Source organism: Lissotriton helveticus, chromosome 3_1 (assembly GCF_964261635.1).
Source record: "Lissotriton helveticus chromosome 3_1, aLisHel1.1, whole genome shotgun sequence".
Classification (NCBI taxonomy): domain Eukaryota; kingdom Metazoa; phylum Chordata; class Amphibia; order Caudata; family Salamandridae; genus Lissotriton; species Lissotriton helveticus.
In genome coordinates, this window is record NC_136061.1 from 1,539,212,646 (window position 1) to 1,539,240,039 (window position 27,394).

Genomic DNA, 27,394 nt, shown 5'->3' on the forward strand with positions numbered 1-27,394 from the left:
ATTCTTCACAGGCAACCCAAACTCGTACAACCAATCTACATTTCTCTAATCCCCCAATGTATCTGGATTGTGCTAATCAAACCGTTTAACACTTTTTGTTTAGTTTTAAATTGTTGCAAGGGTTTAACACATGTCTCAACATCACCATTCAGCCTCCAGGAAACTAAAGACAGTGTTTGAACACATTTACCTCCTGTGGCTCTTAAAGTGCTATGCAGTCTCCGCATAAGTGATACACAAATAAATGCACGCCTATGCGAAATATTTTCAAATGATATACTTTATGTAATTAACATACCGCCATGTTCTGTGTCGCTGGAGTTTATCATCTTTTGGGCCCATGGTGATTCCGGACTGACTGCCAATTGCCTAAACAACATCAGTGAAACCAATCAGCACAAAATCTTTGCGGATGACAATTACCAGAAACTAAACAACATATCTGCATACAATGGTGACACACTAACTTCTGTTCTGTAAGGCCTCTTTGTTGTACATTTAGTCACACAAAGAGATGTGTCATCTAAAAAACATAGATGTACTTAGTTTCACATATTGTTTTTTACAGAAGGGTTTATTTCATAGGCATATACTTAAGGCACATCTCCCCATTTACCCGAGGCCTTCTTCCCCTGCAACTAAGGACAATTTAGACAGAACTGTACTGAAATCAACAAGGATCTATCACAAATGGAGAATATGTTGTTAATGAACAAGTTACTTACAATCGAACGCTTATCTAGTAGAAACTCTATCAAGCCGCAGACTCCTTACCTTAGAATTATCCTCAGGCGATGGACTAGATCTGGAAATTTTTCGTGAGCAGATATCTTGGACTAGAACTCCCCATGCTAATCCAGTGGTCGCAGCCTTAGCTCTGAAGGAATGAGCATGCACACTCTCAGGGGGTTGCTTCTTTGCCAATGCATAGTAGATCTTAATGCAGAGCACGATCCATTGAGAGATGGTCCGTTTCTTCAGGGCCTTTCCCTTCTTTGCTTTGCTATACCCCACAAAGAGCTCGTTGTTAACCTGGAACTCTTTTGCATGGTCTTTTTGGGTCCAGTTGGTGAAGTTAGAGGGGTGTGGCAGAGCGTAAAAGGTAGGCAGGGTGATGGACTGGCCTACATAAAAAGGGCAGACAACTTTTGGTTGAAAGGAAGCTCTAGTGCAACGAACCAGCTTGTCTGGGAAGATGTTCAGATACGGAAGCTTGGATGACAAAGCCTCAAGCTCACTGACCCTCCGGGCAGATGTTATTGCCACGAGAAAGGCCATCTTGAAGATAAAGAGCCTGAGAGGACAAGTGTGCAATGGTTCAAAGGGAGAACACATCAGAATAGTTAAGACCAGATTAAGGTCCCACTGAGGCATGAAGGGGGAAATGTTTTGCAAACCTTTCAAGAACCTATTTACAACAGGGGATTTGAAGAGGGATGGCTGATCGGGTAACGGCAGAAAGGCTGAGATGGCAGAAAGATATCCCTTTAGGGTGTCCAGAGCAGAGCCCTGCTGGGCAAGGGAACGGATAAAGAGAAGGACCTGAGAGAGGGAAACAGAATGAGGGTCAACCTGTTTCTCTCCACACCATGCCACAAATGTGCCACAATTGCAGGCGTATACACTCTTGGTGAAGAGAGATGCCTGGCCGCCAAGATAACACTGTAGGTTTGGGGCGGAAGTTTGAAAACTGTCAAGTGTTGCAGCTCAATCTCCACGCATGAAGACGGAGTGTAGGCAGGTGCGGATGCAGAATGCTCCCCTGCTGCTGCGAAAGAAGTTTCTCCTGAAGGGGCAGCCTGATTAGAAGACTGATGGCAATGCTCAACAGCTCTGGAAACCAAACTCTACGATCCCAGTCCGGAGTTACAAGGATGACTTGGGCCCAGTTGTTCCGGATCTTCTTGAGAACTCTGAGCAGTAGTGGAAGGGGCGGACAGGTGTACAGGATCCCTAAGCTCCACTTGAGATGAAACGTGTCTGAGCATCAGCTGCCTTGGAAACTTCAGAGCACAGAACTGCTGACAATGCGCTTCTCGTTGGTGGCTAAGAGATCCCACCAAGGCTCTTCCCACTGCACCTGGCATCACCTCTAGATGAAGACAACATTTTTGATCTGGTAGGCATCTTCGGCTGAGTTTGTCTGCCCTGTTGTTTAGAGAGCCCGCCAGGTGTTGAACCCCTAGGGATATGCCTTTGACGCTCCAGCCATATCCAGAGTCGCAGGGCCTTTTGAAAGAGGACCCATGACACTACCCGCCCTGTGTTCTGCAGTACCACATGGCAATGGTGTCCATGAACACCTGCACTAACCTTCCCTTGATGGAGGCTAGAAAGGCTTTCAATGCCCGTCGGATCGTCCGGAGCTCCAGCAGGTTGATGAGGTGTCTGGATTACGCCGGAGGCCTCTGATCTCCACCTCTCCAAGATGGCTGTCCCATCCCAGGTGATAAGTATCGGTAACCACAGTCAAATCTGGTTGGGAAAGGGAGAGGGGTCTGCCACTGACCCAATTGCGACTTGTTAGCCACCACTGCAGATCTTTTGCTGTTCTCTCCAAGATCTGGACCATGTAGGAGAGATTCCTCTGATGCTCTGCCCACTGCAACTTCATGGTCCAATGCAGAGTCTGTGTATATTGGCAGGCATGTGTAACATGGATGAAGGAGTAGTTTCTTACCTGTAACTCCAGTTCTGTAGTAGGGGTATCTCTGTTATAGTCATAATCTAGTGAATAGTCCCGCCCAAGTGCGGAGACCCCGGAGCAATCAAAAATAATCTCTTAAGCTGTCTGCTTTGCAGTCCTTCATAGACACTTAAGAGAAAATCAAAGACAAATAATGCAGCCTATAATTACAAGGCTACACTGGCCAATACTTCAACTTAAAGTGAAAAAGATAGCCAAATAAAATCACATTTTACACATATTGCCAAGTTTCACCCATAGAGAAACTTCCCTTCACCAAAATCCTTGAAATGATAGAGAGGAAGGGTTGGACAGACAAGCCCCCATAGCCTGCCATTATGTGTCTGGAAAAGGGATACCGTGCCTTTAAGGAACTCTCCAGAGACCCTCAGTATCCCAGGATGCACAGCCAAAGTCCTTTTACTTTCAGTTCTTTTTGAAGGTGTATAAAGCAAGGCCTGTAGCATACAGTACAATATCATTTTCTCCACCGGGGAGGAGGGCGGGCGCTTATGACTATAACAGAGATACCCCTACTACAGAACTGGAGTTACAGGTAAGAAACTGCTCCTTCTGTAGTAGGGGAACTCTGTGTATAGTCATAATCTAGTGAATAGAATGGCAAGCCCATCCCAACAAACCAATCCAGCGGTGGAGGAAAAGACAACACCACTACTGTGCAAACAGATTTCTCAACGAAGCCTGCCCAACCTGAGCATCTGCCCTGGCATCAGAGTCCAGACAGTAGTGCTTAGCAAAGGTATGGACTGACTTCCAAGTGGCAGCCCTGCAGATATCTGCAATGGGAACATTACGTAGCAAAGCCGTTGTCGCTGCTTTGCCCCTGGTAGAGTGAGCCTTAGGTTTACCCCCTAAGGTCTTGTTAACTTTCTGATAACATAACTGGATACAGGATACAATCCACCTCGAGATGGACTGTTTTGAGGTGGCAAGACCAGTCCTGACCGACCCATAATTGACAAACAATTGGTCTGACCTACGAATGTCCTTGGTCTTATCCAAGTAGAATTTCAACACACTTCTGACATCCAGGGATTGCAGAGACCTTTCCGCTGGAGTGGAAGGATTCTGGAAAAACGTAGGTAAAGTTATAGTCTGATTGACATGGAAATCAGAAATCACCTTAGGAAGGAACTTAGGGTGAGTACGCATCACAACCGTAGCAGCATGAAATACAGTATAAGGTTCTTGGCAACACAATGCCTGAATTTCACTCACCCTGCGGGCCCATGTAATGGCCACGAGGAAAGCCGCCTTCCACGATAAGTGCTGCAGTGAAGCCTTATGAATAAGTTAAAAAGGTTCCTTCATCAACCTGGACAGCACCACATTCAGCCCCAATGAAGGCGAAGGACGCCGAACAGGAGGAAACACTTTCTTCAATCCTTCCAAAAAATCTTTAATCACAGGGATCTGGAAGAAGGATGTCTGTGAAGTGCATTTCCTATACGCAGTTAATGCTGCGATGTGAACCTTAATAGAATGAAAATTAAGGCCAGACTGAGCCAAATGCAAAAGGTATGGAAGAATGACATCTTCCTTGCAGGTCGTCGGATCATAGTTCTTGGAAGTGCACCAGATGCAGAACCTCTTCCACTTGAAGTCCTAGTGGAAGGTCTCTTAGCCTCCTTGAGTATATTCATGCAATCTTCAGGCGGATTCAGGTGTCCATATTGCACTATCTCAGGAGCCATGCCGCCAAACTCAACGATGAGAGGTTGGGGTGCACCATCTGCCCCCCAAACTTCATGAGAAGGTCCGGCCGAAACGGCAGCCACAGGTGGGGTAGGAGAGACCGGTGAAGCAGGTCCGTGAACCACCACTGTCTGGGCCACTCCAGAGCAATGAGGATAATCCGTGCTCTGGACTGAGACAGCTTGATGAGAACCGCCGAAATCAGGGGAATGGGTGGAAAAGCGTACAGAAAGCTGTTTGACCAGCTGATCCATAGCGCGTTCCCCATAGTCCCCGGTTGATAATACCTGGAGGCGAAGTCTCAGCATTTTCTGTTTTCGGCGGTGGCGAACAGATCTACGTCCGGAGTGCCCCACCTGTCGAAGATGTTTCCTAGCACTTCGTCGTTTAGAACCCACTCGTGGTTCTCTTGCACCAGCCTGCTGAGTGCGTCCGTCTGAGCATTCTGCACACCTGGCAGATGGGTAGCCATTATCGTCAGTCCTCTGGCTAGCAGCCAGTGCCAGATCGCCTGCGCTTCTTGTGACAGTGTGCGCGATCTCGAGCCCCCCTTGTTGAGGTAATACATTGTGGTCGTATTGTCTGTCTGTACGCCGGGGACCACGTTCCCTGGATCTGTAGATTGAATGCGCTCCCCAGCCGTGGAGAGAAGCATCCGTGACGATAGTCCGAATGGGAATGTCCTTGTGGAATGGAACCCCTTTGAGGAGATTCTCTGCTGAGCACCACCATCTCAGGGACTGTTGAGCGTGAAGGGACAGCCGTATCCTGTCGTCCCAGCTCCCCCGCTTCTGGTCCCACTGATCCTCCAGACATTCCTGCAGCGGCCTCATGTGGAGGCGTGCGTGTGGCGTGAGGAAGATGCAAGAGGCAATCGACCCCAGAAGAGAAGACACCGTCCTCACTGTCGTAGATGGAACAGCTATGAGAGCCTGAGCCTCCCGACGGATCGATAAGCGTCGCTCCTCCGAAGGAGACACGCTTGCTGAAAGAGAATCGATGGAGGCTCCCACGTACTGTAGGTACTGGACAGGAGTCAGAACAGACTTGGACATGTTTATGTGCAACCCCAGTTGGTTCAACTAAACGGCCGTCCTGTTGAAGTGCAATTGCACTTCCTGGAAGGAGCAGGCTTTGATCAACCAGTCGTCCAGGTACAGGTAGACAAACACCTTGTTCTTTCTCAGGTGCGCTGCCACTACCGCCATGCACTTTGAAAAAGTCCTGGGTGCAGACTTCAGTCCAAACGGTAGTACGGTGTACTGATAGTGATTGGCGTCGACTAGAAAGCGCAGGAACTTCCGGTGTTTCCGTGCAATGGGCACATGGAAGTACGCATCCTGTAGATCTATTGCGCAAAGCCAGTCTCCTCTTTGTAGCTGAGGATAGATCTGGTGCAAAGACAGCATGCAAAATTTCTCCCTGCGAATCCATTTGTTTGCTTGTCGCCAATCCAGAATGGACCTGAACTCGTTCTTGTCCTTCTTGCGCACCAGGAAGAGCCGTGAGTAAAGACCCTTTCCCCTTTGAGACAGAGGGACGTCTTCTATCGCCCTTTTTCTTAACAGGGTATCGGCCTCTGCTTGGAGCTCGCGCAGCTGGAACTGCGAGCGAACCGGTAGAATTGCTGGAGGAGGGCTGACAAAACGAAGACTGTATCCATTGCAAACAATATTCAGCACCCACTTGTCCTGAGTAATTTTTCTCCACTCTGCCAGGTAATTTTGTATGCTTCGCCCCACTGGAGCGGGTAACGGACGAGGGGGAAGTAGCACCTCAGAGCTTAGACCCAGCCGGGCCCTTGTTCGCCGAGGAGGACTGCTGGCTGCCTCTGCCCCTCTGACGCTTCTGGAAAGGCTGCCGCTGGTACTGCTGCTGCTGGCCAGCCTGACGACCTTGTCCTCACTTCTGGGAACCATATCTCCTCTGGAACTGACGGAAGGACTTTCGTTGTTCCTTTGGTTTCTCCAAACCAACGGCCTTCAATGTCTCTACTTCCGCCTTCATGCGGGCCATCTCCTCATCCGCATGCGTCCCGAAGAGCGTCGATCCAGAGAACGGCAAATTTGCGACTCTCTGCTGCACCTCCGGTTTGAGAGAGGTAAGGCACAACCAGGAATGGCGTCTTAAATTAATGCCATGGCAATAAGCATGAGCCGCCAGGAGAGAGGCGTCCGCCGCAGAGCTGATGACTTGATTGGAGACCATCATGCCCTCGTTCAATATCTCCTGGAAGTCTTCCCTCCTATCCCTGGGGAGGAGCTCGATAAACTGTTGCAGAGACTCCCACAAAGCGCGGTCATAGCGACCCAAGAGCGCCGAGACACTCACCGCTTTCATTGATGTGGCAGCCGTACCGCAAACCTTCCGTCCGGCTGAATCCATCTGACGGCTCTCCTTGTCCGGAGGCACCGTAGAAGACAGAGCAGTAGCATGCTGTTTCTTGGCTGCAGTCACGATGACAGAATCCGGTACAGGATCTGACCTCAAGAACGCCGGATCAGAATTCGGGGGCCTGTACTTCTTTTGCAGCCGAGATGGAGCCAACTTTACCGATGCTGGTGTCAGAAACAGCTCCATGGCCGGGTCCTCCAGTCCTGGCACCAAGGGCAACAACGGGTGAGAAAGATGCCGTTTGTGCAAAGTCTCAAAGATCACAGAGGTAGATGGCGTGGGTACCGTTAATGTGATCCCTAACTTCGCTGCCCCCCTCAGCAGCACCTTCTGAAATGTCACAATGTCGTCCACAGGTGACACTCTCGTAGGAGGGGAATCCAATAATGTTGGAGAATACCTCCGGTCACTCGAGGAGCCTGCGTACGGGGACCGCGACCTGTCTCTCCGATTGAGGTGACGGGACCTTGTGGAGGAGCGTTGTCTACTGCGAGTGCGATCCCTTCCGCTAGACTTTGTGGAGACAAATCTTCTCCGTCACGCAGGGTCCTCCTGGAGAAAGAGTGACATATATCACAGGAGTCAGGGACATGGGTGGAAGGGAGACAGAGTATGTATACTCTGTGTGGGTCAGATTTAGCCTTCTTCCTACCACACTCAGGGCACTTGTCGAATAAAGCTGGCATTTTCGACAAAAAAAGGTGGTAAAACGGGTTAAAAACACTTCAAATGGAAGAGGAAGACCCTAGACGTCGAGTGAAACACTCAAAACACTGGAAAAGTGCCAAAAATTTAAGAAATACCCAAAAAGGGAGAGCTCAATGCTCCAGGGTCCTACTAGCAGGAGCCGGAAAAAAGAACTGAAAGTAAAAGGACTTGGGCTGTGCATCCTGGGATACCGAGGGTCTCTGGAGAGTTCCTTAAAGGCACGGTATCCCTTTTCCAGACACATAAGGGCAGCCTATGAGGGCTTGTCTGTCCAACCCTTCCTCTCTATCATTTCAAGGATTTTGGTGAAGTGAAGTTTCTCTATGGGTGAAACTTGGCAATATGTGTAAAATTTGATTTCATTTAGCTATCTTTTTCACTTTAAGTTGAAGTATTGACCAGTGTAGCCTTGTAATTATAGGCTGCATTATTTGTCTTTGATTTTCTCTTAAGTGTCTATGCAGGACTGCAAAGAAGACAGCTTAAGAGATTATTTTCGATTGCTCCGGGTCCCCGCACATGGGCAGGACTATTCACTAGATTACGACTATACACAGAGATCCCCTACTACAGAAGGTGCCCATGAACCCCAGAAGCCTCAGAGTCGGTCTCACCGAAATCCAGGATAAAGACTGAAACACTGGTATCATAGCCAGAGTATCCTGGACTTGCCATTTGGAAGGATAGGCCTGAAACTACACCATGTCCACAACAGCTCAGTTGAAAGGTGGCCTCTGAGACGGAGTCAGGTGCAAATTTGGCATGTTGATAGTGAACCCAGCAAGTGCAGGAGGTCCACTGTAGTCTGGAGGTGGGAGGTGACAGCCGAGGGGCGAACCCGCCTACAATAGCCAATCATCACGATAGGGGAAGACTGGCACCCCTGATCTCCGCAGAGAGGCTGCAACCGCCGCATCACCTTGGTGAACACCTGATGAGTGCTGGTAAGGCACAGTGAACTGAAAGTTCTCATCGCCCACCATGAACCGCAGATAACACCTGTGGGCAGGCAGGACGGAAATGTGGAAGTATGCGTCCCACAAGCCCAACATTACCATCCAGTCTCCTGGGCAGACAGGACTTAGGCGAGCGTGAGCATTTTCAACTTCTCCTTCTTGCGGAAGAAATTGAGAGGGAGTAGGTCTAGGATATGATGAAGGCCTCCATCCTTCTTGGGCACCATGAAGTGTGGGAATAACAAACAAGTTACTCACCTTCATTAACACCTCATCTGGTAAAGACATAACCTAGCCACGGATTCCATACCTTAGATTTCTCCCCAGGAGCCAGGCTGGATACGGACGTTTTCCATAGCAGTACCTCCACGCATCGGTAGAGGGCATTGAGTGACACCGTAGCGACGTCAACCACCAGATGTGACGTAGATGGGGTGCATACAAGTCCTCCCCTAAAGCGCTGACGTCTGTTTCTTCTGTGACTACCTTCCGTGCCAAAACGCAGAACCACGCATAGAAACGGTCTACAGAACCAATGTGCCAGAAAGAGACATTGTTGTTGCAAACAAGTACAAAGTCCTAAAGAAACGCATCAGAATGCCAAGAAAGGGATCTTGTATGTAGGTAACAGAACCAGAAGTTTGTAGAGCAGAGAGGATGAGTGGTTAGGTAAGTAATCTGCAGCTAGATCCGGTCACTACCAGATAAGGCATTACCAAAGGTAAGTACCTTGTTCATCTGCTAGAATCATCAATCCGCAGATTCCCTACCTTAGAATAGATGCCCAAGCAATAGCCCCCCTGGAGTAGGGTCTGCGACCTGAACCCAGGAAAGATACATGAATAAGGGAAGCCGGCCCAAAAAGCGAAAGAGGGACCAGGCTGTTGTGGGAATATGGAAAGGAAAAGAAGAAGTTACATTTGGAGGACTGTGGAAGCCTGTCAGTAGCAGGTGTCTGCAAGATAGTGAAAAATACAGAAAACAAACCCAGAGTAGAGAAGGTGGTGTTGGGATAAAACACTTCTACATAAACTATGTAGTCCTCCCCGATAACAACCTAACCATGAATGTACAAGGTTGAAGGACCAAGGAAAGCACCACATGCCACTGTGCTAGACCACCTTGTCACAGAGACGAACATGTGAACTAAACACACCCTATGAAATACAGGGGGAAAAAAGGGGTGGGGGTCACAGAATACATCATGATGGAAAAAGGGAGGAGAAATAGAATCAACTCTGCCCCAAAACATTGCGAAAAGAGCAACAACGAAAGGAGAGACTAGTCTTGAGGGGAAAATCCTCCGAGCGAGAAGGTAACCCTCTGGGGATAAGAAACGAAGAAGGCCAGAAAAGCAAGGAAAAGAAAGTAAAGACAGTGACCAAGCAAAGGATAAATGAGAACACCAAGAAAAGTGCAGTTACAAGATCAGATAAGTATGCCTTGTGGGAAGCCCACCTGCAGTATATCCGTATATACAGAAACACACAAACATATATACACATATTCAGACACACAAACGATAAAGATAAATGGACCAGCCAAAATGCCTCACTCTGAATATCTGGGGCCAGAGAGGTCCAACACATTAACCCATTTGGTGCTCATGACGGAATGGTTTTGTCATGTTCACACTTGCACAAAATCCCTCTGCTGTAAACAGCCGTGGAATTTCCTTTTTTTCTTTGGAAGGTGGAAAAGAGCTTCCCCAACCTACCGAGACATTTTTGGGGTTTTCTTTGTAATGATCACACACATGGCGCACTGTCGCAATTACACTGAAAACGAAACAGAAACTTAGTTTCACTGTTTCGGTGCTTGTGGGGCTATCTCAGCCCCGACCACCGAAACACACGGGAGAGGTATCAATGGAAAGGGGAGAATCTCACTTTTCCAAAGGCACACCTTCCTCGTGGATCCCTGCTTGGGGATCGCCGCAGGAGGGTGATCCCCAAGCGGGAATCCACCCACTTGACACCAGGCTGGGGGAGCATTAACTTGGGCAAGGGCCTTTGCTCCCCCCTGGTGGGCAGTAGCCACCCAATTTATTCCACAGGAGAAGGTGACAGACAGCCCACTAGGCACCTGGGATTTATTTTTCAAAGTTCAGGGGTGGGGGGCATACCAATGCCCCCACCCCCACAAAAACACCAGTTTTTTTCTGCCCCCCCCTTTCAGGGGGCAGATGGGGCAGTAGCCCCTGATATGCCCTGTGGGGGAGAGGGGGAGGTGTTCGGGGGGACAAAAAGCCCACTAGGCACCAGGGATTATTATTTTCTTTTTATATTTAAAGGTGGGGGCTGCCCAGAATGCCCTCACCACAAAAGAAATTGCCACACTTACTACCCCCTCCGGGAGGCAGATGGGGCAATAGCCCCTTATCTGCCCCCCCGGGCGAGGGGGGGGGGGGGAAGAGAACCCACTAGGTGCCAGGTATTATGCCACAGTCTTTCTGGGGCAATAGCTCATCCCCCCACCCACTAGACACTGACCTTTTTTTCCGCAAAGTGCCTAGCTTTGGATTTTGGGCCCTAGCGCAGAAGGCACTTAGGGAAACCTTTTGAAAATTAGACACCAGGGGGAATCCAGTATTGGGTGACTTGTGTGCCTCTCACCAAGTTCTGTTACCTCAAACTTAGTAAAAAAAAACACACAAAAAAACCCCATTTTCCTCACATTTCTGTGATGGAAAGAATCTGCGGGGATCCACAAACTTGCACCCACCCAGCATTCCTCAAAGTCTCCCGATAAAAATGGTACCTCACTTGTGGCGGTGGGCCTAGTGCCTGTTACAGGAAACGGCCCAAGGACTCCACATTTTTCCAGTGAAAACTGCCCCTTTTTTACTAATGTGCCTAGATGTGGATTTTGGGCTCTAGCTCAGTGGGCAACTAAGGAAACCTAGCAAATCTATACATTTTTTTAAAACTAGAAACCCTGGGGATTCCAGGACATGTGTGGCTCTCACCAGGTTCTGTTCCCCCAGAATCCCTTGCAAACCTCAAACTTTGGGGGGAGGGAAGGGGGGAAACAAATTTTCCTCGAATCAAAACCAACTTCCACCAACCCAGCATTCTCCAAAGTCTCCCAACAAAAATGGTACCTCACTTGGACAGGACACTGCCAAATATTTACTGTGGAGACTTATGAATTATCGAATGAAAAAGACCTTGTTTTGCGAGAGAGTCACCTGCGCTTTTGATCTCGGGCTCGGCAGCCATCTAGGGAAACCTACCAAATCCCAGACATTTCTGAAAACTATACATCCGAGGGAGTCCAGAGAGGTGTGACTTGCGTGGATCTCTCGAAGTTTTCCTACCCAGAATACTCTGCAAACCTCAAATTTAGCTGACAAAAAATAAAAATGTTCTCCCATTTCTGGGTGGGAATGTTATGGGATCACTGGGATGAACACAAATTTCCTAACACCTCATGTTCTCCTAGGTCTCCCGATAAAAATGGTGCCTCACTTGTGTGGGTGGGCCAAATACCTGCGATAGGCATGGGCCTAAAACATATTGTGGAGACATCAAAATTATCTATCACAAAACGACCTTGTTTTGCAAGGTGGGCACATGCATTTTTAGTCCCGGGCTCAGTGGCCATCTTGGAAAACCTACCAAACAGACATTTCTGAAAAATAGATGTGAGAAGTTGGCCTGATATATGATGTTCACTAGTTCTAGTTCTAGTGATCACCTTGTATCAGTCCAAACAACCCTTATGGTGATTGGTTGTAAGTCAACCTTATAGACCAGCTATCCTAATGGTAGCATGGACAAAGCAGTCTTAGGCTAAACTCTTTTGGCATGTGAAGCCAGCTGTTTTACCACAATATAACCCCTTGAATACCAGATGAAAGGACACCACACAGGTTGTTATGAAAATAAACAGTATATTTATTAATAACAACACCTCTGAACTCTTTATGAGGTCAGAGGGCTAAGCACATGACAATCTCTTCGGAAAAATACGATAAGTTGCACAAAATTACAATGGTGCCCTAGAGGCACGACAAACCATATACTAAGTAAGTGGAATGTGAAAGTCGATAGAAGGAATGGAGCTGTCCAGAGGCTGGAGGTTCGCTAGGACTACGCTATCTTCACCTTAGGTAAGAAATAGGAGGCCCACGGGACGCGTGTGCAAAGTGTGAACTCACACGGGAGATGCGTAACAACGTCTATGGACAGTACAGTTCAAGTTAAAGGTGAGTACGGACAATCCTGACTAGGTAGGACTAAAACGACTGTGGAACTGGACACTAGGACAGTTAAACTACCCTTGAGCACCAAAATGCTCTTGTTACCTCACCCACGGGTGCATAGGTGTCAAAGTGTGTCGGGTTCTCTCGTTGAAGTCTATGGAGCCTGGAAGAAAAGATGCTGCAGGCGACCAGGAGGAAGATGTCCGGTGCGATCCAAGGGTGGATCGGTGAAGAAGAGGACCTGAAAGCAGAGGGGACAGTGCTCAAAGTCACTAGCCAGTGACCGGTGTGGAACCAGGAAGGAACCAGATGCTGTCGTCGCGATCAGGTGAAGAGTGGACGCTTGACTCTGCAGCCACGTGGACCAGGAGGTGTCTTCGACGACCAGGATGGAGGCACGAGCTGTCCCACGCAGGCTCTCGCTGTCGGATCCGGGATTGGAGTCAACAGGCCTTGGCAAAGGCAACCCACGCGGTGAGTGGAAAAGGCGTCTGGTGCTGACTAGGAGAGTCCGGGGTGCCCCTCTTTTGGAAGGGAGCAAGGGCCAGTCTGGAGCAACCAGACCAGCAGTGAAGATTTAAAGGTTAGTCGTCTAGGAGGCCACTAGCCAGCCGTCAAGTGACCAGACAACGCGTCGAGCAGCAAACAAGCAGAAGGGCCCCACGCAGATCTCGTGGAAGCTGGAGGGCTGATCTTTGGTGCAGGGGCTGCTCGGAGCTGGGGCTTCTCAATCCCCAAAGCACTTGGTCGAGTTTACCTCGGGAGTCGGGCTGGAAGCGAAGTGCAGGTTCGTTCAAGATGGCCGGTCCCACGTGTCTCGTCGCACCCACGGGTCTCAGTTTTGCTGCAGATGTGAGTTGAGGTCGGAGAGGTCTGGGAATCCGGGTCTCGTCGGGCTCTGAAGTCTGGATCCTCGAGGGAAGATGACAAAGTGAAGCCGCTGGACGCTTGATGGTGCCTGCAGTTGCAGGGTGGACACTCCTTGCCCACAAGGGAGATTTCTTCAGTCTTCTGTGGAGCAGAACGTCGAAGTCCAGAGTTTCTTCTTGTAGAGTAGTTCAGGATTAATCTAATATGGAATGGGACCAGCTCCTACCTTTCCTGCTAAAGGGGGCTGCACTACTGACTAGGTCCCTCCCCTAGGTGGCACCAGGGTGGAGGGTGGTGGTTACACCCCCTATCCTTTGTCCGGTTTCCCGCCAGAGCTGGGGCTGGAGTGCCCCAGCAACTGGTTTGAACCGGTGTATGCACAGGGCACCTTGTGTGCCCCAGGCATGTCACATTCCTTTCAGGCCTGTCCTACCCAATACACAAAATCCTGTCTGGGGTGGTGCTAGCACCTCCAAAGGCAGGAAACCCTTTGTCCAATCCTCCCTCGCTGGAAGGACTCCCAGCAGCAGGAGGTCAGACTTGTGTCTGTGGTGGCAGCATCCATTTTGTGATGCCAAGGCTCGAGTTAACTTTAACCGGGGTTCACAGTTACATACATGTCGTGCCCCTCTAGAAGGGTGGAATGCTACCCCCGTCGCCAGAATTGGCGAGGGGGTAGTATTCCAATTCGTATGACACCTTACTGGACCTGTTTTGATAATGTTATACCAGAGTTAGCATTTAACCGCGAGGTTGATAATGCACTTAAGAGTATATGGTGTAGCGTTATCATGGAACAGCTATTAGGACTTGGTTCCGCAAGCTGCAGACGGGCTCAGCTCATGCCAGAGCATCACCTCACATAATTCTAAGCACTCTGCCTTCAGGATTGATAAGGCCTGCCATAGGAGTGACTGATAGGAATATATGTGTCCATTTTAGGGTTAGATATAGGTATACTATATCTATAGCAAAGGGTGATTACACCACCTTGCCCCAGCTGTCGTGCAGCCAGTTGTGTCAGTTTTGGATGGCCAGCCAGGGGTGGCATAATACATGCTTCAGCCCCTGGTAGGCCCTGGGTACGTCTATGCCCTGGATACCTACGGTACACTGTACAGGGACTGATAAGGTGGCCCAGTACCAATTGGTAAATGCACCTGAAGTACATGGTTGTCAATTTAGAGAGAGAACAGCTAGGGTGTGGGTCTGATTAGCAGGCCCACAGCCAGGGAAAGTCGTAAACCAGTGAAGCAAAAAGCAAAAATCTGGGGTGACCATGGGATTGCAGATCCCACTCTCCTACATAACCCCCCCCCCCAAAACTTAGGGACATTAAACTAACCTTGACCATGTGAGTCTTCCTGTTCTAAGTGGAAATACCTGGAGAGACCATCTGCATTGCCATGGTCAGTCCCTGGTCTGTGCTCCACTGTAAAATCCATCCCCTGTAGGGAAATGGACCACCTAAGAAGTTTGGGGTTTTTACCCTTCATCTGATTTAGCCATAAGAGGGGCTTATGGTCGGTCTGAATCTTGAAGTGAGTTCCAAACAAGTATGGCCTCAACTTCTTCAGGGCCCAAACCACAGCAAAGGCCTCCCTCTCTATAGCTGACCAACGTTTCTCTCTAGGGGTCAGCCTTCTGCTTATAAAAGCAATGGGCTGGTCATGACCATCAATATTCAGTTGAGATACAACAGCTCCCACACCCAACTCAGATGCATCTGTTTGGACAATGAAGGTTTTGGAGTAGTCAGGACTCTTGAGAATAGGTGCAGTACACATGGCCTGCTTTAGGTCATCAAATGCCTTCTGACAGCTAACTGTCCACTGAACTTTCTTTGGCATTTTCTTGCTTGTCAGGTCATTAAGTGGTGTCACAATGGACCCATAATTCTTGACAAACTTCCTATAGTAACCAGACAGGCCCAATAAAGCTCTGACCTGTGTCTGGGTGGTTGGAGGAGCCCAGTCCTTTATGGCCTGTATCTTGCTCTCCAATGGTTGAACCTGGCCTCCACCCACAAGGTGGCCCAGGTACACAACCTGACTCTGCCCTATCTGGCACTTGGTGGCCTTGATAGTGAGGCCTGCCTTTTGCAGGGCCTCCAAAACTTTCCTCAGGTGATCCTCCCAGGTGAAGCTAAAGACAGCAATATCATCTAGATATGCTGCACAGAAGTCATCCAACCCAGTGAGAACTTGGTTCACCAACCTTTGAAAAGTGGCAGGTGCATTTTTCAACCCAAAGGGCATCACCACAAATTGGTAATGACCTCCTGGGGTAGAAAATGCTGTTTTGGCCTTGGCATCCTCAGCTAACCTGATCTGCCAATAGCCAGCTGTTAGGTCAAATGTACCTTAAAAAGTTGCAGAAGCCAACTTGTCTATCAGTTCATCTGCCCTATGTATTGGATGGGCATCTGTCTTAGTGGCAGCATTGAGACCCCTGTAGTCTACACAAAACCTCATCTCTTTCTTACCATCCTGGGTGTGAGGTTTTGGCACTAGAACTACAGGACTAGCCCAAGGGCTCTCTGAGGGTTCAATGACTCCCAATTCCAACATCTTTTGGACTTCTTTCTTAATGCAGTCCCTGACGTGGTCAGGTTGCCTGTAGATTTTACTCTTGACAGGCAGACTGTCACCAGTGTCCACCTCATGGGTGCACCAGTTTGTCTTACTGGGGATCAGTGAGAACATTTTTCTAAAGGATTGAAGAACCTGTTTACAATCCTCTTGTTGATGTTCAGAGAGGCTGTCAGAAAAGACTACACCATCTACTGACCCATCATCAGGGTTCTGAGTGAGCAGGTCTGGGAGAGGGTCACTCTCTTCCTCCTGCCCCTCATCTGTGGCCATGAGCAAGCCCATGTCCTCCCTGTTGACAAATGCCTTGAGCCTATTTACATGAAGCACCCTGTGGGGGCTCCTGGGAGTTCCCATGTCTACCAAGTAGGTGACTTCTCCCTTTTGCTCAATGATGGTATGGGGTCCAGACCACTTGTCTTGGAGAGCTGCTGGGGCCACTGGCTCCAACACCCACACCTTCTGTCCTGCATGCATGGTAAACAGTTAGGACAGCCTTTTGGTCATGCCAAGCTTTTTGAAGTTCTTGGCTGGCCTCAAGGTTTTTGGATGCCTTCTCCATGTACTCTGCCATCCTGGAGCGGAGACCAAGTACATAGTCCACTATGTCAAGCTTTGGCTTTTTGAGAGGTAACTCCCATCCTTCCTTCACAAGACATAGGGGTCCTCTTACAGGATGCCCAAACAGAAGCTCAAAGGGAGTGTAACCAACCCCCTTCTGTGGGACCTCTCTGTAAGCAAACAGGAGGCAGGGTAAAAGGATGTCCCATCTTCGCAAAAGCTTTTCAGGTAACCCTTTTATCATCCCTTTGAGGGTCTTGTTGAATCTCTCAACAAGCCCATTGCACTGTGGGTGACAGGGTGTGGTAAAGTTGTAATTTACACCACACTCCTTCCACATTGCAGTCAAGTATCCTGACATGAAGTTTGCACCTCTGTCAGAGACAACCTCCTTAGGAAACCCCACTCTGGAGAAAACTCCAAGTAGGGCCCTGGCCACAACAGGAGCTGTAGTGGTCCTAAGGAAAATAACTTCTGGATACCTAGTGGCATGATCCACTACCACCAGTATAAATCTGTGCCCAGATGCTGTTGGGGGGTCCATTGGTCCAACAATGTCTATCCCCACTTTCTCAAAGGGTACCCCCACGACAGGTAGTGGTATAAGGGGGGCCTTTGTTGTGCCACCGGATTTGCCACTGGCTTGGCAAGTGACACATGAGCGACAAAACTCTTTAGTGTCCTCAGACATACGAGTCCAGTGAAAGTGTGGGGCAAGCCTGTCCCAAGTCTTGTTCTGGCCTAAGTGACCTGCAAGGGGAATCTCATGGGCTAAGGTGAGAAGGAAACCTCTAAGAGACCAGGGGATGACCAGCCTCCTGATAGCACCAGGTTTGGGGTCTCTTGCCTCAGAGAATAGGAGTCCATCATCCCAATATACCTTATGGGCACCTGTAGCATTCCCTGCAGCCTCAGCAGCAGCCTGCTGTCTGAGGGGTTCAAGGGAGGAACAGTCTAACTGGGCCTGCCTCAAGTCTGCCCTGGAAGGTCCCCCTGTCCCAAGAAACTCAACCTGTTCAGGTTCAAGCTCTTCTAGGACAGTTCCTTCTGGGGTCTTGGGGTCAGCCTCCTGTGAGGGCTGATCCTCAACCTGAGGCAGGGGGGAAGGCTCAGCCTTACCCCTACTGTTCTTTCTCTTGGTTAGTGTCTGGTCCATTCTTCCAGGATCCAGCACTAGTTCAGCTGGGCATTTCTTGGCCTGTGACCTGGTCACAGCAAGGACATGTGAGGAGAGACCTAGCATTTCTACATGAGTCCTGTACTCCACATCTGACCACAATGAGGATTCCAAATCATTGCCCAAAAGACAATCTACCAGGAGGTCTGAACTAACTACAACCCTTTTGAGGCCAGTTACCCCTCCCCAGGAGAAATTAACAACTGCCATACTGTGATTGGTAGTGACATTGCTAGCATTGGTCACTAGGTAGTCTGAACCTAGCATGATCTGGTCAGGGTCCACAAATGTTGGTGTCACCATAGTGACACTGGCACATGTGTCCATGTAGGCCTGAGCCATTTTTCCATTTATTAAAGGCGTTTGTCTGTATTTGCCCAGAATACTAGGACCTATAGTAGGGGTCATATCCATGTCCCCAGTGCAAACAAGAACTGCCTGAGTAGGTATTCTGACTAAGTCAGAATCCACCTCAGTTCCCAGGGTTAACCCAACTATAGCCTTGTGAGGTACACTACCACTACTAACTGTACTAGGGGGTGCAGGTGTCTTAGGGACAGTAGTGGTAGGAGTTTGGCCTTTCTTGGTGCACTCACTAAACCAGTGAGTCTTACCTTTACAGTATTGGCACCATGGTTTCTTAGGACCATCATTCTTCTTCTTCTGGGAATACTGGGACCCACCCTCCTTAGGTTGTTGGGGCCCTGTTGAAGACTTCTGGTCATTTTGCTTATTCTCATTACCCTTCTGGTCTGCTTTCTTCTGGCCACCACCCTGGTTCTGGTTCTGCTGCTTGACCCTTGTCCTGACCCATCTGTCTGCCTTCTTTCCCAATTCTTGGGGAGAGGTCAGATCTGAGTCAATCAAGTGCTGATGCAACAACTGGTTCTGACAATTATTTAAGATTTGCTCTCTCATAATTAGATTATACAATCCTGTGTAATCAGTAACTTTACTTCCCAGTAAACAGCCCTCCAGAGCCTAAGTGGCACAATCAACAAAGTCAGTCCAATCTTGATCCTGAGTTTTCCGGGTGTCTCTGAACATTAACCTGTACTGTTCAGTGATTAAGCCAAACCCATCAATCAGTGCATTTTTCAAGACTTGGTAATCATTAGCATCCTCATCTCTAACAGTGAGGAGCTTATCTCTACCTTTACCTTCAAAGGAGAGCCACAATAAAGCTGCCCACTGACTCTGGGGTACCTGCTGTACTTTGCAGGCTCTCTCCAAAGCAGTTATCCACTTGTGGATATCATCTCCTGTCTTATAGGAGGGCACTAATTTACTCCGGTTTCTAGTATCAAAACCCCTTTCTCTATCCCTAGGGATATTGCTGTCACCAGTGGGGACTACCCCACTCAACTGTTGCTTTCTAGCAAAGGCAAGCTTCTCTTTGGCAAGGGCAAGTTCTTCCCTTTGGATCCTCAGATTAGCCTCCTTCATCTTTGCCTCATGCTCTCTCCTCTGAGGGGAAGTCATCCTCCTCTGAGCAGATGCATGAGAGTCACAAGAGTGCACAGATCTATTGGAGTCCCTAGAATGAGATCTATCTCTTCTAACTCCATAGTTAGGCCTGCTTAGGGTTAGCACTGGGGGTCCCCCAGTTCCTTCCCTATGTAGGTCTAAGTTGGCCCTTGTGAGTCTGCTATCACAGAACATTTGTCTGCCTCATCCCCAGATGGTTCTTCTTCCTCCTCCTCATCTACATTCTCTGTTTCGGGGAGGTCTGGATCTCCAGGTGTACCTTCTAAGGGGGGCATGCTCCCATCTGGATTAGAGGGGCCTGCAGTAGCAGCCCTTCTGGCATCATATGTCTCTAAGAGACCTAACAGAAAAGGAGTGGTAGGGTTAGAACCCTGTTTCAATTTCCTGGAGGTACACAATTGTCTCATCTCCTGGAAACTGAGAGCTGCATATCTGGAAAGGACCTGTGGAGGGTCACTAACCACTAGGGGAGTCTCTGAAGTCTCTCCACGGGTAGACATGCTTTCTAGTGAGGTGTAAGTAATGCACCTACCTACACTATGGGTTTTCCTACTGATCCCTTGCTAAGAGTTGTAGTCAGGGTGTGCTAGGCCCTTTCTACTACAACAGCTGGTTCAGTAGAACTCAGAGTATTTCGAAGCTTGTTATATGTACCTAGAGTACCGTATGTGATCTTTCAAATGATATTTCAAGATTATATTTGGTAAAAACAACAGCAAGCTCAAATCCCAACCGCTGCACACCAATTTGAGAAGTTGGCCTGATATATGATGTTCACTAGTTCTAGTGATCACCTTGTATCAGTCCAAACAACCCTTATGGTGATTGGTTGTAAGTCAACCTTATAGACCAGCTATCCTAATGGTAGCATGGACAAAGCAGTCTTAGGCTAAACTCTTTTGGCATGTGAAGCCAGCTGTTTTACCACAATATAACCCCTTGAATACCAGATGAAAGGACACCACACAGGTTGTTATGAAAATAAACAGTATATTTATTAATAACAACACCTCTGAACTCTTTATGAGGTCAGAGGGCTAAGCACATGACAATCTCTTCGGAAAAATACGATAAGTTGCACAAAATTACAATGGTGCCCTAGAGGCACGACAAACCATATACTAAGTAAGTGGAATGTGAAAGTCGATAGAAGGAATGGAGCTGTCCAGAGGCTGGAGGTTCACTAGGACTACGCTATCTTCGCCTTAGGTAAGTAATAGGAGGCCCACGGGACGCGAGTGCAGAGTGTGAACTCACACGGGAGATGCGTAACAACGTCTCTGGACAGTACAGTTCAAGTTATAGGTGAGTACGGACAATCCTGACTAGGTAGGACTAAAACAACTGTGGAACTGGACACTAGGACAGTTAAACTACCCGTGAGCACTGAAATGCTCTCGTTACCTCACCCACGGGCTGCGGGTGCATAGGTGTCAAAGTGTGTCGGGTTCTCTCGTTGAAGTCTATGGAGCCTGGAAGAAAAGATGCTGCAGGCGACCAGGAGGAAGATGTCCGGTGCGATCCAAGGGTGGATCGGTGAAGAAGAGGACCTGAAAGCAGAGGGGACAGTGTTCAAAGTCACTAGCCTGTGACCGGTGTGGAACCAGGAAGGAACCAGATGCGGTTGTCGCGATCAGGTGAAGAGTGGACGCTTGACTCTGCAGCCACGTGGACCAGGAGGTGTCTTCGACGACCAGGATGGAGGCACGAGCTGTCCCACGCAGGCTCTCGCTGTCGGCGGTGTCGGATCCGGGATTGGAGTCAACAGGCCTTGGCAAAGGCAACCCACGCGGTGAGTGGAAAAGGCGTCTGGTGCGGACTAGGAGAGTCCGGGATGCCCCTCTTTTGGAAGGGAGCAAGGGCCAGTCTGGAGCAACCAGACCAGCAGTGAAGATTTAAAGGTTCGTCGTCTAGGAGGCCACTAGCCAGCCGGCAAGTGACCAGACAACGCGTCAAGCAGCAAACAAGCAGAAGGGCCCCACGCAGATCTCGTGGAAGCTGGAGGGCTGATCTTCGGTGCAGGGGCTGCTCGGGGCTGGGGCTTCTCAATCCCCAAAGCACTTGGTCGAGTTTACCTCGGGAGTCGTGCTGGAAGCGAAGTGCAGGTTCGTTCAAGATGGCCGGTCCCACGGGTCTCAGCTTTGCTGCAGATGTGAGTTGATGTCGGAGAGGTCTGGGAATCCGGGTCTCGTCGGGCTCTGAAGTCTGGTTCCTCGAGGGAAGACGACAAAGTGAAGCCGCTGGACGCTTGATGGTGCCTGCAGTTGCAGGGTGGACACTCCTTGCCCACAAGGGAGATTTCTTCAGTCTTCTGTGGAGCAGAATGTCGAAGTCCAGAGTTTCTTCTTGTAGAGTAGTTCAGGATTAATCTAATTTGGAATGGGACCAGCTCCTACCTTTCCTGCTAAAGGGGGCTGCACTACTGACTAGGTCCCTCCCCTGGGTGGGACCAGGAAGGGGGGTGGTTACACCCCGTATCCTTTGTCCGGTTTCCCGCCAGAGCTGGGGCTGGAGTGCCCCAGCAACTGGTTTGAACCGGTGTATGCACAGGGCACCTTGTGTGCCCCAGGCATGTCTCATTCCTTTCAGGCCTGTCCTACCCAATACACAAAATCCTGTCTGGGGTGGTGCTAGCACCTCCCAAGGCAGGAAACCCTTTGTCCAAGCCTCCCTCGCTGGAAGGACTCCCAGCAGCAGGAGGTCAGACTTGTGTCTGTGGTGGCAGCATCCATTTTGTGATGCCAAGGTTCGAGTTAACTTTAACCGGGGTTTACAGTTACATACATGTCGTGCCCCTCTAGAAGGGTGGAATGCTACCCCCGTCGCCAGAATTGGCGAGGGGGTAGTATTCCAATTCGTATGACACCTTACTCGACATGTTTTGATAATGTTATACCAGAGTTAGCATTTAACCGCGAGGTTGATAATGCACTTAGGAGTATATGGTATAGCGTTATCATGGAACAGCTATTAGGACTTGGTTCCGCAAGCTGCAGACGGGCTCAGCTCATGCCAGAGCACCACCTCACATAATTCCAAGCACTCTGCCTTCAAGATTGATAAGGCCTGCCATAGGAGTGACTGATAGGAATATATGTGTCCATTTTAGGGTTCGATATAGGTATACTATATCTATAGCAAAGGGTGATTACACCACCTTGCCCCAGCTGTGTGAACAGCCAGTTGTGTCAGTTTTGGATGGCCAGCCAGGGGTGGCATAATACATGCTTCAGCCCCTGGTAGGCCCTGGGTACATCTATGCCCTGGATACCTAAGGTACACTGTACAGGGACTGATAAGGTGGCCCAGTACCAATTGGTAAATGCACATAAAGTACATGGTTGTCAATTTAGAGAGAGAACAGCTAGGCTGTGGGTCTGATTAGCAGGCCCACAGCCAGGGAAAGTCGTAAACCAGTGAAGCAAAAATCTGGGGTGACCATAGGATTGCAGACCCCACTCTCCTACAATAGACACCCGGGGGAGTCCAGGGATGTGTGGCTTGCGTGGATCCCCCAACTTTTTCCTACCCAGAATCCCCTGCAACCTCAAATTTAGATTAAAAAAAAAATATAATTTTCCTTACATTTCTGTGTGGGATGGCACCACCAGCAAAAATGTCCTACCACCCAGCGTTCTCCTTGGTCTCCCGATAAAAATGGTACCTCACTGATATTTAACTACTACTGGACTTTCGGGGTAGGAATATGATTTTGTTTGAGAACTACAAAGCTCATCAAAGTAATCAATTTGATACCTCCAGATTATCTAGGATGGTGGGACAAAATGAATTTGGTATGGTCATGACGTTTACAAACAAGAAAAAAATCCCAGTTTCAAGGAGGGAAATGGTAACATGATGGATGTTGGCAAGTAAAAGTCCTCAGCATGGTAAAGATAAATACCCCGGCCATGAGTGCCCAACAGTACTGTTGTCTGGATCCCGAACGCTGATTCTTCTGTCATAGGAGAAACACAGATCAAGTGTGTGTGCCATGACATAGGCCTGCCTAATGGATTGCGGTCTTATTGGACAGGGAGGGCCATCTAAAGCATTACTGCCTTCCCTCGGAGTTAAGCAGCACAAGCACGGTGGTGGCAGCATACTGTGCAGTGATCAATAATACTGAACACAAGCTTTTTATCCTGTTACACTGGAGTGAGGTCCCCTAGCTCACTCACCTTCTGAAAAGTTCCACTGCTGTGTGCTTAACTCACTTTTGGCCTACAATAGGTAGATGTGGAGTGCTGTGTAGCGCAGCAGTGGTGACTCTGCGCTGGTAGTATGTACCTGGGAAGGGTATGGTACAGCGAAATATCAGTACTCTGTAGTACATTTGAGATTGATGCATGTACTGCGTGGCGGAGAGTTTCCCTATTTTTGACATGGTCGCCCCCACTTTTTTGTTCACTGGTAGTGCTGTTCTTGACGTGATGTGCACTGAGTCCCTGCTAAACATGCCCCAGTGCCTGTGCTCTTTCCTTAAAAATTACAACATGCTCAACGGTACCATAATTGGCAAGGACTTAGCACCCTTGTAAGTCCCTTGTAAATGGTACCTATGCTACCCACCCATAAACTGCATGCAGACTGCCATTGCAGGATACGTGAAATGGTGAAAACCATTCTGAAAAAATGACATGGCACACTTACTGTGTGCCATGACCTTGTACACTGCATGTATTATATGTAATCTACCCTTACAGCAGGTCTTGGAGCACTAAGGAAGGGTGCATTAGTGATGGCACATATGCATGAGCAGATGTGTCCATGTAATGTCTAGCTCCATTGTTAAGCATTGCACGAGAGCAGGAAGCCATTTTAAGGTATGTACTGGGCACTGGTCATTATGAGTTACCCAGCTACATAATGGCTTCATTGAAAATAATGATGTTTTCTATCAAACACCTTGTCTCAAGAAATCTATATTGATGCCAGTATCAGATTTATTGTGACATGCAGCCAGAGGGGACCTTAGAGGTGCCCCCTAAAAACCTACTAGTCCTTTGGTGTGTTGGCTGACTAGTACCACAGACAAGTTTCTGACCCCCCCTGTAAGTGAGAGCTCACGCTCTCAGAAGCCAGAAACAATACTTGCTCCGGAGGAAGGTGTCCACACCTCCTCCAGCTAGATGGATCGTGAATAAGAAAATCAAGACCAGAGGCTTCAAAACCTCTGCCACTTTGACATGTGACCCTGGTTTCCTCCAGACCTGGGGAAGGCCACCCCCTACCTTGGGGCCCATTTGGCACCAGGGCAGGCGGGAAATGAGCTAGTCAGAAGGTATGTCACACTTTCTAGGCACACTCCTAAGGTGGGCCACCTGAAATGAACAGGGGCCGCTACTGCCCCCACATTTTGCAAGATTTCTGATGCCCTTTGACTTGATGTGCCCTGTACCCCTGCTAATCAGGTTCCCACGGCCTGTGTTCTTTACTGAAATTGTACCGTGCACCCCCAATTGGCACCTCTCTGGCCACATGTCCGTCTCTTGTAAAAGGTACCATGGGTACCAATGGCATTGTGGCTAGGTAGGGCCTCTAAGGGCTGCAGCCCTTATTGTGCCAACATTAGAGTCCCAGTACCTTTACTTACACACATACACACCCATTGCAGGCTGCGTGTTTTGGTGCAGAACTAATGAAGAGTCGACATGGCACACATCCCTGTGTGCCATGCTTACAATCCACTGCCCTGGCATAGGTCAGCCACCCCTCTAGTTGGGTGCACTATACCAGTGATGAGGGTACAAGTGCATGAGCCCTGTACCCCTACAGTGGCTAGACCAATTCTTAGACACTTCAAGTGCAGTAATGCCATCAAGATTATATGGTGCTGGTAGTTTGTCATTACGAACTCCACAGCACCATAATGGCTTTACTGAAAACTGGGAAGTTTGGTATCAAACTTCTCAGCACATTAAACCCACACTGATGCTAGTGTGGGATTTAATGAAAAATGCACTCAGAGGGCATCTTCGAGATGCCCTCTGAAAAACGACCAGCCTCTGGACATGTTTCTGGACCCCTGGGGTAGGAGTCTTCGCTCCTTGACCTTAGAAACAAAGCCTTTCCTGGGCCGAGGTGGTCACACCTCCCCCAGGCCAGGAAGAGCCATCTCGGGCAGGGGAGATTCAAAAGCTGTGCCACCTTTGTAATGCAACCCCCAACCTCCCCTGCTATCAGGAGCAGGACCCCTTCCTGTCTCCTCTCCTTTTCAGCTGGAAAATAGGTGGGAAAAATTAGCACAGCCCAGAAGGTGTCCCCACCTCTGGAAACCCCACCTCTCAGGTGGGGGTGGCGAGGTGAAGCCCACTCTTTAATGCCCGCCATCTTGCAGATGGCAGGCACTCTCCAATCAGGTCTTGGGATTGTGCCCACTCCCCCACCAGGGTGAGCACACAAAGAGTGTAGTCACACTAAGGTCAGTAGCCCATTGGCTACTAACTTCGAGACCCCTAAAACGCCCCCTAAAGAACAAGTTAGTTACCTTCGGTAACGATATACCTGTAAGAGACATAGATTAGTTATAGATTTCTTACCTTTAGAATTACCACCAGGCGTTAGACTGGATCCGGAGAAGGTAAGTAACTTGTTCATCTGAAAGAGACGATTAGTTATAGATTTCCAACCCCGGAGGTGGGTCTGCGAACCAAGCTCACACCAGAAAGTCCTGGAGAAAAGAACGGCCAAAGAAGCAGTCTCTCCGGACTTGGCTGTCCAGGCAGTAGTGTTTTGTGAACATGCGCAGAGATGCCCACGTAGCTGCCTGACAGATGTCATTGAGGGGGACTCCCCGCCCCAAGGCAGAGGTAGCTGCCGTCGACCTTGTGGAATGGGCAAGCAGTCCCACTGGAGACTCCTCTGCCAAAGAATAGCAAGCTTTTATGCACAAAACAACCCACCTAACGATGGTCCATTTGTGCACAGCCTGACCTTTTTTGGCACCCACATAGCCAACAAGAGCTGGTCTTCCACCCAGAAGTGCTTGGTGCGATCCAAATAAAATGAAAGTGTATGTTTTGGATCCAGACGGTGGAGCCTCTCTTCCTCCTTAATGTGGAGGTGGAAAAAAGGTGGGCAAAGTGATTGTTTGACTAATGTGGAAAGAAGTAACCACCTTGAGAAGAAAGGAAGGTCTGGTTCTTAGAACGACCTTGTCCGGATGAACAGCCAGAAAAGGAGGTTTTGAAGATAGAGCTTGGAGCTAACTCACCCTGCAAGCAGATGTGAAGGCAACCAGAAAGGCAGCCCTTCAAGTAAGAAGTCTGAGAGGACAGTTATGAAGTGGCTCAAAGGGAGCGCACATAAGGTAAGAAAGAACCAAGTTCAAGACCCACGGAGGCATTACGAAGGGAACAGGAGGAAAAAGATGAGTAATGCCCTGAAAGAAGCGATTTACAGCAGGGGACTTAAAAGGAGAAGGCTGGTTAGGAAGACTAAGAAAGGCTGAAATGGCTGAGAGGTAGCCCTTTAGAGTGCCCAGAGCAGAGCCCTGATGGGCCAAAGACAGGAGGAACAAGAGACCCTCAGAAAGAGGGGCAGAAAGGGGATCCACAGCTTTTGCTGTGCACCATGCCCAAATGTGTTCCACCTGCAGGCGTATATCGTTTTAGTGGAGGGACGCCTGGCTGCCAAGATAACATCACAGACTTCGGGAGGCAGGTCGAAGGCTGTCAACTGTCGCTGCTTAATCTCCACGCATGGAGGTGGAGACTGGATAGGTTCAGGTAGAGGACTGTCCCCCGCTGCTGCGACAGAAGATCCTCCCGAAGAGGCAGTCGGATCGGAGGATCGATGGCCATGAGGTATGCCCAATCCGGAGCCACAAGGATGACTTGGTCCCTGTTGCGCTTTATCTTCTTCAGCACTCTGGGCAGAAGTGGTATAGGCGTATTGAAGACAGCAACTCCACTCGCAACGGAAAGCGTCACTTAGAGAGTGCCTCCTTGGAAATTCCAACGAGCAGAATTGCTGACAGTGCGTGGTCTCTACGGTTGCGAATAAATCCAACCAAGGCTCTCCCCACTGCTGAAAGAG

At 49.1% G+C, this 27,394-nt stretch overlaps 1 protein-coding gene across 2 annotated transcripts in view; it reads right to left on the bottom strand.

Moving 5' to 3' along the window:
- The window catches only part of KMT2A (lysine methyltransferase 2A), a 1,541,152-nt gene that overhangs the window by 175,550 nt on the left and 1,338,208 nt on the right, over window positions 1–27,394 (bottom strand). For both annotated transcript variants that reach the window (XM_078682247.1, XM_078682245.1), the window contains exon 28: window positions 299–369. In XM_078682247.1, the coding sequence (XP_078538373.1) occupies window positions 299–369 (71 nt within the window). The remainder of the gene's footprint in view (window positions 1–298; window positions 370–27,394) is intronic.